Source organism: Kogia breviceps, chromosome 1 (assembly GCF_026419965.1).
Source record: "Kogia breviceps isolate mKogBre1 chromosome 1, mKogBre1 haplotype 1, whole genome shotgun sequence".
Classification (NCBI taxonomy): Eukaryota; Metazoa; Chordata; class Mammalia; order Artiodactyla; family Physeteridae; genus Kogia; species Kogia breviceps.
Window position 1 is genome coordinate 115,688,067 of NC_081310.1, and position 12,734 is coordinate 115,700,800.

The 12,734-nt window shown below is 35.8% G+C and overlaps 1 protein-coding gene across 14 annotated transcripts in view; it reads left to right on the forward strand.

The window, feature by feature from the left end:
- Positions 1-12,734, forward strand: part of CEPT1 (choline/ethanolamine phosphotransferase 1) — a 37,805-nt gene that overhangs the window by 22,070 nt on the left and 3,001 nt on the right. For 7 of the 14 annotated variants that reach the window (XM_059081847.2, XM_059081867.2, XM_059081885.2 and 4 more), the window contains one exon: positions 5,989-6,073. The exons of the other annotated variants lie outside the window; for them this stretch is intronic. In XM_059081847.2, the coding sequence (XP_058937830.1) occupies positions 5,989-6,073 (85 nt within the window). The remainder of the gene's footprint in view (positions 1-5,988; positions 6,074-12,734) is intronic. 14 annotated transcript variants of the gene reach the window in all.

Below are 12,734 nucleotides of genomic sequence, written 5' to 3' on the forward strand. Positions count from 1 at the left end.
TATGGCTTTTGAAAGTTTAAAAAGATTTATTAAGAAATGGTTTCCCAGTGGAATTTTCCAGAATCCTTCACACTTTAGTATGGAAAGGTTTATTTACAAGAAACATAGATTTTTAAAAAAATTTTGCAGTTTAGGGAGTATTGGGGAACTGTTCATATTACAGATCATTCTATCAATACAAGGCTGCATTAGGTTTTGTGCACCGAGTCCCCATACCTAAACGTGCTTCAATAATATGATAGAAATAGTCTCTGATAGCAGTTCTTTCTGAAAGGTATCTTGTAGCATTATAAATCCAGTTATTCAATGGTAGTAATGATGGCTTTGGGGACAAATCAGTAGTGAGGGATATCCTACATCATGTTTACAAATAAACTTGGAATATGGAGTATACTAAAAAGTACTATAGGCATGTTTTAGGAGCAAAACTAAAGCCATTTTCAATTGAATTTACAATGTATTGGCATAATTATTTTTGTGGGATTCCCACCAGCATAGAATAATGTGCATAGCTCAGGATGTGTCATTCTTTAGCACTCCTTTACCCTTAACCTGTTTCTGGTACTTTCTCCAAAGACCTGAAGCTTTATGCTCACGGAAGTTGTCTAGATTTATAATTTTTGATAGCTCATTTATTATTATTAATTAAACTTATAAAAGGTTTTTTTTCCACCAGTGTTCTTAATGAAATTAATAGTCAGGATACTATTATTTACCTTCAGCTTGTCTGTCTATGATAACAAAGTACCCTCTGTTTATAGAGCCCTTCCTACTAAAATGTTAGAACTAAAGCATTTTAACATCATGAAAAATGTTTTGGAAATACATTTTTTCTTCAGATATACTGTCTTCACTTTTATCAGTTGCTAACTTGCAGAGATTTTCCTTTGCTTTTAATGTGTGTTGCTTTAACTGATTTGGTCATTGAAATGAAATTGTCAGATGTACTTTCTTTTCTCTTTACCAAGTCAGAGGAAAATATAAGCTTCAGAAAGTGTTGTTCTTTGTAATTTGTTTCCAAATTATTTTCATTTATTAGCATCTAAACTTCCTGTGTTAGCTATTGCCTGTGGTATTCTGCCATTTTAGGGAAAACTGTGTTAGAATGCAAGAACCTTCATCCTGAAACATACAGACATCTTAGTGATAAGTTAAAAACGTATGACAAATGTTTGTACCAGTTGATTAGCAGACTAAAAATTAGAAGAGTTTTAGCACTGTGTGGGAACAACACTAATTCCTTTCAAGGCTCTGCCACTTATCATTTCTGTAACCTTTGAAAAGTCACTTACCCTATCTAACCAGATTTCCTCATCTATAATGGTGGTAATATTTCCTACCTCCTAGGATAGTTGTAAAGATTAAAAGAGTAAAACATGTTATGTGCTGACTACAGTGCTTGTCATAGTGTTTATTATCATTATTATTATATTTTAAGACCTGTGTTAGTAATTCCCAAAAATTTCCAGATTTCTTTAAAAATAGATTGTGCTATTTTGAGAGGAAGAATATATCCATGATCCCTTTATTTAACTCTGAGATTATTACTAAATGAGGTGAGAGGACTGTCTTCTAACTTTTCTGTTTCCAAAGGTGATAAGGATAGGCTGCCCCCTTAAATTTGAGACCTAAACTTTAGTTCCTCTTAGAGGACTTGTTCTGTTCTAGTTTTTGCCTATTTTTCTCTTATTCAAAGTCACTGGGTGGGTTGTTGTTTTGTTTTAGTCTTCTCAGATAGTCTGAAGATCTGTATAGTCACTCATGTGGTAGATAATACTGTTTTAAATAATTCAGCTTATCTCAAAAATAGATGCTTAGACTTTCTCTGTATATAACACTTGACTTTAAAATACTCATAGTTGTCACTCAGCTGTATAGTTAATGTTATTAACATTAAGCTTGTCATGCCCAGTTTGCCCCTTATGAAGGGTAGGAAGTGAAATATTGGAAGGCAGTATGTTGAATTTCTAGGTCAATCTTCATTCCAGTCTACCAGTACTTCACCCACCCTGGTAAAATATATAATGAGTGCCATATTCTGCTTATGTATAAGTTCCCTAGAACATCAGATCCATTTACAAATAATTGCAAATCTGTAGTTAACAGCAATCTAATCCTTGACTAGGACTCCAGCCCCCTTCTATGACTTCCTAAGCAAAATGCTTCTTTTAAAATAGTAGCTAACAAGTCAAATTGTACAAATCAGAATTTCTGACATTGCAAATCTAGCCCTAATGCATATTAATACTCTGTTAAAACCAAGCTAGTAGCCAACCCAGTTACAACGAAATTATATTTATTATGTATAGTTTAATTTAAAAAATTGTTTCCAAATTAACTGCAAGTATATCTTTGAAATGCATATGCCATATGTAGATGAAAACTAGATTAAATTTTCTTATTTCTGATATTTAAAATGCTAGGAAATGATTAACATGCTTATCAACACTCACAGAATGTCAGTTAAATCCCTTCACATTCCTCAGTTAATGCTGAGTCTTGTTGGAATTCAAACCAAATGCATTTGTTAGGCATCTCTCTGAACACTAAGAAATAAAAATGAGACATTCAAAATAGAAATTTTCTTTATAGTTAGCTAACTTAGATGGTTTGGAGTTGTTGCACCCCTTAATCACTTTTAAAAGCTGTACTTCTCATGTAATAACTGTCCTGATCGTGGAACTTTTTAAGCTGTCTTTCTCTGGTTATGAAGCCTCTCTAGGATCCTCACTCCAACTAGAAAGCTATTTCTTGTTCAGAAGTTAAAATTACTCATATTTATTTAGGACGCCTTGATATCTTTACCTCTTAATCAGTTGACCGTTAGGATGTTGTAAGGAGTGATGGCCCAAGCGATTTGTTATGAGTGTTGAAGGTTATTTTCTCTGTGGACTGCCACACTTACAGCTTCCCTGTCAGAAAAATGGGAGAGCTCAGTCTCCACAACTGGTTTGCTTTTCTCCATCTTTCTTCTGTGACAGCCATCAGAATGGGTTGTTTGTTGCTGGCTTGTTGTAGTGATTTAAGTGTGTTCTGACCAGAGTACTCATGGATTATCCACAGCAGTTGGGGAAGTTCTTTTTATCCTTTGACAAAACCTATACCAAAAGTAGAAATAAGAAATTATTTAAGCAATACCAGTCAAGATATTTAAATACTTTCATGGATACAAAATTATGTTTATTATCGTCTAATTTCCCCCCATCTGAAACTTTTAGGCTGTGAAAATCTAATGCTATAGTTAAGAGATTTGTTTTCCCATGTCTTTTTAAAAAGTCACTGGTGTTTTAGGTGGTTTTCTACCACATAGCCCTTGTCCCTTGAAGTGCTTATTTTGGGTGTTGTTGTGGAGGTTGATTTTGTTTGTTTTTGTTTTAGAGAAATAGTTCCAACACTTGTAAATATTATCACCCATGTTGTTATTTTGAAAATAACAAGTGACTACAGAAATGCCAAATTCCTGCCTTATATAATATTCTCCCTCTAGATAATTATGTCTTTCCTGCATAGCCAAAAAGCATAAAATGAGCCCCCTCCTAATATGTGTTACAGTAAATTCAACCCATATTGAGAGACTTCATAGTGGAAGGGTGGAAAAATGGACTGTCAGGTAACCACTTCTCTTCTAAACAGAATCGTTAACTCTTGTTCACTGTTAATCATTTCTGCCACCTGTCCCACTTAGCTTGCTTAGCTTCTCTCTTTCGGGATGGCCTCGCACTGCACGTTTTTTCATTGACAGTCAAGATTAGAGCCACACATCCAGAAGTGGTGATAGGCAATTCTCATGATTCAGAGCAGGAGGGCTTTATCCTGGAATACAGAGTATTCCACCAAGTCAGCTAATCACACAGGAAAAAATGTTCTTAACTAATTACCAACTGGTAAGTAAGTTTTCCCTGGCTCTCCCTCCTAACATTAAGGCATTGTTGATCTAAATTCAGTGATAGTATCTGAACGGTTTACAGAATTCTGTCTTTCAAAATTTCCAAACAGGCTAATCCATAAAAATTTCTCAGGAATCCCAATTTGAGCTTTGTAAAGATCTTTCATGTTTCCTAATCTCTTTTACTTACATTCATCCAAGGTACAAAGATTAATTGCATGAGGTTCCCTCCATTTTTATTTTGTAATTCTATACTTCTGGCCCTTCCCCTCCCAAAAGGCTACTTCACATATCCAGCAAAAAGTTGTAAGATGTCTACCCTTCTCCACCCAAGACAGAGTCGATCATCTTTGACACCTGCTTAGTCTCCTGAGTCTGCTACTGAGTGTAATTCCCCTTATTGGCAACATCACTCACCAGGTCAGCTCTACAGATTCTTTTGAGCCTAATTCAGTCCATTTTTTTTTCAATAAATGTGTATATCAAGATAACTACATCACTATATATTTGCAGCTTAATATGCTTCTATTTAAAAAACATTCTTGAGCAATCAAAGATAATTTTTTTTAGTTGTGAGAGACTGGTTTCAATCTGGTTACTATGAGCCTAAAACTTACATATCTTAAGCTCACATGATAGATTGTCTGCTTGAAGTATCAATTTTAGAAATGGGGGCTCTATTCTGCTCTGGGATTTGAACCCCCTTGCTGTTGTTGCTATCAGTTTTCTTAGATTGACTATTTTTTAAGTTTACCTTCTTAATAGAGAAATTATTCACTTTGTTTAAAACTAACATTATAAAAAAGGTATGCAGTGAACAGTCTCTTTCTCATCCTCATCGCCAGCTGTCCAGTTCCCATACTGTCCTCTCCAATAGGTACCCACTGTTCTTAGTTTGTAATGTATCTTTCCAGAAATGTGTTATGTAATTATTGGCAAAAATTAAAATGTAATATTATTTTTCTTTTTTTATGCAAAAAGTTCATATACACATTCTGCAGCATTTTTCTTCACCTAATATAACTTTGATATTTTTCCATGTCACCACTAGAGAGCTACTCCACTCTTTTTTTAAAAGCTACCCAATAGTTCATTGTATAGAAGTACCATAATTTCTATAACTACTCCCTTATTGAGAGATATTTTTAAAGTTTTGCAACTATTAATAATGCTGTGATAAATAACCTTGTACAGACATTTTGTGCAAACATATCTGTAGGGTAAATCAGTAAAATTAAAAGGCATTTGGATCCAGTAATCTGAGAATGACAATCTCAAGATTATAAAAAGTGCTAGTTTACAGAGGGAAAGGAACACCAGTTTTTGCTTTGCTCCTCAGTCTTCAGAATATGCCCATATTCTTTTTTCAGACTTTCAGGCTTCTAATTTCTACTGCCCTGTTTTTGTACCAGGTTTGTCTCTTCTTGACTGTAAGATTATTTTCAGCAACCTCAAAGCTAATTCTTGGCTGCTTTCAGTATCTTCTTTCCAGGTGTCTTAGAGTAGTTGACCTAATAAGCATAAGAATTTGATTGAGAATTGGGTGAATTTTTTTTTCACACCCGTATCATAGAAGGCATTAAATGAATATATCTAAAGGGCAGTAAGTTTTGCCAAGGTTTCAGAGATTTATGTTACTTTAGTAAAAGCTCACCATTTCTTCCATTTGATACTACAAAGCACTTATTTCAAGATCTCATATTATATAGCAGTACAATGCAATCCTCTGCTTGACATTCAAAATTTAATACACACACACTTTTTTTTTCTTTTCTTTTCTTTTCTTTTTTTTTTTTTTTTTTTTTTTTTTTTGGTGAGAAAGGTTAAGCTGTAGTTTCAGCCCAAATTCAATGAGTCAGAAATTTTCTTTAGAAAGGAGGGGTTTTTATTGCTCTGTGAAATTCATCAAATTAAATTAAAATGCTCTGGATTTTATTTGATTTTGCTCATAACAAATTTTTGACACCTCCTTTTCCCCTTTCCTCAATATTTGAGATTTTTTTCTATTGTGCATGATAGAGGAATGCTGCTAAGCTTGCAAGTAATTAACTTGAAATTGTTTTGAGTAATTCTGCTTTTTTGGATTTTTTGTACCTAATCAGAATTGATGTGACTGAAGTGCAAATCTTCATAATAATCATGCATTTGCTGGCAGTGATTGGAGGACCACCTTTTTGGCAGTCTATGGTAACTCTGCACATTGTGTATCCCATGTAATGCATGTTGTCTTTTGCTTGTGTTTTTCTAATATAGTATAATCCAATTAAAGGATGATATGTAAAATTATTCTTTCTGAAAACAAAAAAGTCACAGCAGTGATAGGACACAAACTTCTCTTTAGGGCATAGTGAATTTTACTACTTGCAGTTATGTTGAACAGTAGGTCCATTTCAGGGTTATTTTTGAAGGCTATCAGAATTATTATTTGTCGTCCTATTTAACAGCTGAGGAAACAGCAGGTAGTGTATCAAGTTAACCGATGACAAGATTAAACCAAATCTTTATTCTCTTTCTGAGCTACACGAGTCTACTAGTTTCTCCATTGTATGCTTAAAGCTGAATAACAAATTTTGGTAGTAAATTAACTCTGGCCCCAGAACAGAATAAGTGCTTATTGAAATCAGTGCCTTATGATTGTTTTCACAAGCCAGGACCTTGTTTTTCAACTTGACTTGAAATACAGTCACCCCTACAAACACAAGTTCTTTTCCACAAACTTCTGAAAGAGCGAATATAATATATATAATACGGGGGCCAAGAACACAGTCTCAGGAACCAGACTGCCTGAGTTTGATCCTGGCTCCACTGCCTACTTTATGAGCTTGATCTGTTATTCAACTCCTGTGGCTTAGTGTTCTTCTCTGTAAAATGAAGACAATAATAGTACCTGTCTTATAAGGTTATTTTGTGTATTAAATGAGTATGTGTAAAGCACTCAGACCAGTTCCTATCAAATAACGAGCCCTCAATAGAAGTTGTTGCTGCTCTTACAGTTGGCATGTTTGCTACTCCTAAACAAACACAGTTCTTAAAATCAGATTAATTTTAAAGTGTAAGGAAATTTACTGAACAAGATTTTTCCCTTACCTAACTCACTTTATGATGGTAAATTAGATACTTAAGGAAGTGTAATTAACATGCTTCCCTAAGTATCTATTACCAGAAATTGTTTAATGCCTTTTGTTGGGAGGATAGCTTTGTGAGGAGGGAGAAGATGAAGGAATAAAGATAATCCATAGTCAGCCAGAAAAATTCTGAAACTGTTCATTCATGTACGTAATATCATTCAAAATCACATCTTTTTTTACACATTAGTCTCAAAAGTCAATACTGTCTCTAGTGAAATCTGAGGTCTATAGATACATACACACTGTATTCATATAGATCTATATCTATAGATCTCGGATTTCACTAGAATGTTATTACTTTTCCTCTTGTGTAGGTTAAATAGTTAACAGTTATACATGGCTATAAAACTATGAAATAGTTAATAGTTTTAAACAATTTGGCTGTAGAAGAAGGAAAGAATTTTCTTTTCCTGAAACTAGGTAATAAAGCCTAAAGCCTATCTCCCACTTAATTTTTTAAAATTTCTTCACTCTATTGATTATTATTTTCATAGGCTTTGTGTTTTATACCAAGATCTCTCCCCCTCCAAAAGTATTTTGCATATCTTACACACATATAAATTACCTTTAATGTTTCAGCATATCAGTAACAAAAAAAATGGGATTTCTGGCTTAATCATCCAAAATCAAGTCAGCATCAGGTATATAATTATCTGTATCAGTATGGAGGTACAGAAAGCATTGCTTTCAGTGCAGTTATTTATTCACGCAGGCTATACACATATCCATAATTTTTAGGTGGTGCCTGGTAGTAAATTTGCTTCAGGTAAACTTGTCACCTTTCTTTATTAGGATTTATACACACAATCTATACATGTACATAACAGATATAAATTTTTTTCTTTTAAAAGGATCAAATATTTTGTCCTATCTTTATTGGCAATTAAGATAATCATTATTTTTTATTATATATTTTAAAAAAGTAATCTGAGGAACTCTCAGATCCAAGACTGAAATGGAGGTTGCAATAGGGAAAGAGATGACGGGCCACTGTCTTATTATTAGCATCATTGGTTCTACTGTTACCATCATTAAAATAAAAGGAAAGGGGCTTCCCTGGTGGCGCAGTGGTTGAGAGTACGCCTGCCAATGCAGGGGACACGGGTTCGTGCCCTGGTCCGGGAAGTTCCCACATGCCATAGAGTGGCTGGGCCCATGAGCCATGGCCGCTGAGCCTGCGCGTCCCGAGCCTGTGCTCCGCAACGGGAGAAGCCACAACAGTGAGAGGCCCGCGTACTGCAAAAAATATAAAATAAAATAAAATAAATAAAAGGAAAGGACTTGACTTCTCTGGTGATGTTTGGAGGCTTAGAGAAATACTCTATGTTCTTTGAGCAGATTTCAGTACAGATTCCTATAATTGACGTCAAACCATTGTATTTCTTTTTTTCTTTATTCTTGGCCCTATGGGCTCATTGCTGAATATGCTGTTTTGAATTGCATTGTGTTAGTTCAGGAAAGACTACTACATGCAGTGCTCTGATTTATTTGTGTGCCAAAATGGAGAGAAGATATTTATTTAGGGCCCAGCTGTGAAATTTTTATCTCTTTTGAGGTTGAGGCCATAAAATGGAAATTGCCTTCCAAATCCTCTTTAAAAGACTTTTACTGATATTTAAGAAAGCAACTTTATAGTAAAAACAAACAAAAACAGTGCAAATGTCTTCTTAAAGCTGATTTTAGAAAACCAGCTGTTTTGCAAAGGTAAATGATTTCTATCTACTGCTTATTGATTACCCATTTCTTGCCTTTTTTTTTTTAATTCAAAGAAATGTTTTTTTACCAAAGGTTGTAATTAGTTTTTGTTGGCTTTGGTTGGTTGGGTTTTTTGTGTGTGCATGGTTTGTGTTTTGGTTGCCCCCGCCGCCATTTTTTACGGAAAGAAATTATTTTCATGCACAAAAGTTACTATATGGTTTACACATTGCAAAAAACAAGACTTTTTTGTGTATTGCTTCCCTAAAAGAATATATCCTTTTGGGATGTCTTGGAACTATCTTCTATCATATATATAACTCTTTAAAAAAAGAATGTCATCACTTTGGAAAGGGACCCATAAAATCCCCTCAGAGTTACTTTCACTGATGTTTGTTTGATTCTTTTTTTTTTTTTTTTTTTTTTTTTTTGTGGTATGCGGGCCTCTCACTGTTGTGGCCTCTCCCGTTGCGGAGCACAGGCTCCGAACGCGCAGGCCTAGCGGCCATGGCTCACGGGCTTAGTTGCTCCGCGGCGTGTGGGATCTTCCCAGACCAGGGCACGAACCCGTGTCTCCTGCATCGGCAGGCGGATTCTCAACCACTGCGCCACCAGGGAAGCCCTGTTTGATTCTTTTAAAAGTAGTAGCTGAGGACTTCCCTGGTGGCACAGTGGTTAAGAATCCATCTGCCAATGCAGGGGACACAGGTTTGACCCCTGGTCCGGGAAGATCCCACATGCCATGGAGCAACTAAGCCCGTGCGCCGTAACTACTGAGCTTACGCTCTAGAGCCCACACACCACAGCTACTGAGCCTGTGTGCTGCAACTACTGAAGCCAGCGTGCCTTGAGCCTATGCTCTGCAACAAGAGAAGCCACGGCAATGAGAAGCCCACTCACCACAACAGAGTAGCCCCTGCTCGACACAACTAGAGAAAGCCCACGTGCAGCAACAAAGACCCAATGCAGCCAAAGATAAAAATTAAGAAAAAAAAAAGTAGTAGTTGATTAAACGTGTATTAAACCAGGAGACACCTTCTGGAATCCAGTTAAGGCAAATGGTGGGTGTTACTACAGGTGAAGTTTCAGAATTCATTAGGTAGAACTGAAGACTTGCTATATAGTGTAATTTATTTGTATCTCATTCTTAAACTAAAAGACTTAAGTAGTGGCTTTGTACTTAACTAAATCAGACATTATAAACAGGCATTCCCACATTCTTTGGAAGGAAGTATCTAATCTTAAAATGATACTTTCTGTTTCTGCTGAAATGCTCATAAGAAAACTAGTCTAACAGCTTAGTAACTGATACTCTGCATTAATCCAAACGATTAAACCAAAACCTGTCCATTTAATCTGGTACACCTGAGAATTTAAGATTTTTTTTTAATCTCTGAAAAATGAACTACATTAGATTGATATTATTTGGCTACATAATTTTATGGCATGAATCCAGAGGATTTTACCCTAGCTGTAGAGCAGACACCACAACCCAAGGGAGTTCTTATTCTTCCCAGTCTCAAAGACTGTCGACATTCTGGGTAGGCCTGAGATAAAAGTGTTTTTAGTACAGCTTTCTGGCTGTTTCTATAGAGTGGATGCACTTTGATCACCCTGGATATGTTCCAGGAGGATGAGGACAGAAAGAGAAAGATTGGGAAGGACAATGTGTCCACCCTCCTTGATCTTGAGTGTGAGGTGAAAATGGCAATACTTTTAATACTTCTTAAAAGTGATTGAGTCAGTGCTGATTTTTAAGTGATCACCTGGTGAGACTTGGGGCTCCTCTGACTTCTGCTTTCTCTTCACGTTGCCTCAGATTTTCTTGTAGCTAACTTCCTTTTTCCTTCTTAATGTGGGGGCAAGGTGTGTCTTCATAGCATTTTTAAAAAGACATTCAGGCTTCCCTGGTGGCGCAGTGGTTGAGAGTCCGCCTGCCGATGCAGGGGACATGGGTTCGTGCCCCGGTCCGGGAAGATCCCACATGCCGCGGAGCGGCTGGGCCCGTGAGCCATGGCCGCTGAGCCTGCGCGTCCGGAGCCTGTGCTCCGCAATGAGAGAGGCCCGCGTACCGCAAAAAAAAAAAATAATTAAAAAATAAATAAAAAGTAAAAAGACATTCTACGTAGAGAGAGAAAGCGAGAACATCTTAATCTATTTGATAAGTTTATACTGAGCACCTACAATATCCAGGGTTCTAGAGAGAATATAATTCAATTCAAACATAAACGTACATTCAGGAGCTTATGTTTTGGTGTATGTAGCTATCATATATGACAGAAGTGAAGAGGGCCCTAAGAATGTTTATGATTCTTTGCCCCTACGTCTATAGCTTGCTTACTTGGTTTGTGGTCCAAGCCATTTACTAATTTGCCTGGCTTTTGTAATGTTGCTGTTTATCCTTTGTTCTTTCAGAGAGCAAAAATGTCCATGATCCTAAAGCATTTTCACCAAATTTTAAATACAGTTGTGATGCAATGCAGTTCAATTGTGGCACAGATTACTGCTACACTAGAGTTGGCACTTGTTTAGTGCCCTGGCCTTAATACAAGCATGCCCCTGTAATGGATTAATGCTTCACTTCTTTTGAAATCTAAGTGAGTGTAGTATTTCCTCCTTTGCCAGACAGGTCCTTTGTCTTTGGAGGGAAAAGGAAACTAGACAGAATATTGAATTTCAGCCAGGTGCATCAGACTTAGATTGTAATATCCTTAGTTTTCTGAACTGGAGCAAAAAAATCTCTTGGAGTTCAAAGCAGCCATGGTGTTGATTTTCTCCTTTATTGAAAACAAGCTTTGAATTTGGACTGTAGGGTTTGGAGATCAGTTAGAGAAGGAAGGAGACAATTTGAGATGCTCTGTGACGTTCTGGGCTTAATTTTTAAGTTGACCTATTTCATTTTAGAAAATTAAACACTGCCACAGTACAACTTGAAATTTGAATAGTTGATTTCCCTTTATTTTTAGACTGCAGTTTTGCAAGAGGTCATAGAGTTGTGTAGATAAACTGAGTTTTTGAGAGTTTTAAAGAAATAGAGTAGCTAAACATTAAATTTTGTATCTATCTATTTTACTGGGGTTTTATACATACAAAAAATAGGAAGTGTCACATTCTTATTTGATTTTAACAGTGTAAGCAGATGGCATCCCCCAAAAGTGTAGACAGCCCTGATTAAAATGTCTTCATTGTAAGAACTCATTGCCTAGTAAACTACTGTGGGCTTTTGGAATCTTATTCCTAGAGTCATTTTTTTCACTTAATAGAATATATCATTTTACTATTCCTTTCTTTTCAATCCATATTGGACAAAATTGGAGACTTCAGAAAAGCTAAAAAGAGATGTGCAAAAAGAAAAATCTTAAATGATTTTTAAGGTTTAGTATTATACAAGTGTATTTCATTTTAAATGAGGTATATTGTGTTCACAAGGTTAGATACATGATCCCAATGCACTCAGCCGCCTTACTTTAGGTAGTAAATCAATTCATATTTCCAGTATACTGTAAAAATTTATTATATACTTCTTCTGAAAAGTAAACTTATATGTTAAAGTTTGGGATTCACAATTATAGAGCTGTACCTGCTTGGGTGTGCTTCACATATTTTTCGTCCTGTCCCTGAGTTTGCTCTGCTCCAATTAGAATCTCTTGACATCAACATGGGAGCTGTTTTTACTCTTATGTGAAGCTACAATTTGAGATTACAGAAGCTCCTTGAATATGAATGCCTTCTTAGTTGCTCTGTACTTTTACTAGCTGCCTGTATTCTAACAGTTTGGAATTGGGAATTCTCTAGTTTGCAGATGTTTTAAATCTAGTTGCAAATATTTCTAGTCCTTTATGCTCCATGCTTTCTCTCATAACAATTAGTAACGAATTATAGATTTAGCAGTAGAGCTCAAAAAATGCACAAAGATAAAGGAAGAGCACACTTCTTTTATTAAAAGGCCAGAAGATAGCCTGGTTCATTTTCGCCAGATTTCTGGTATGCATTAGGTGAACTTTATTTAGCTAGGACATGAGCTA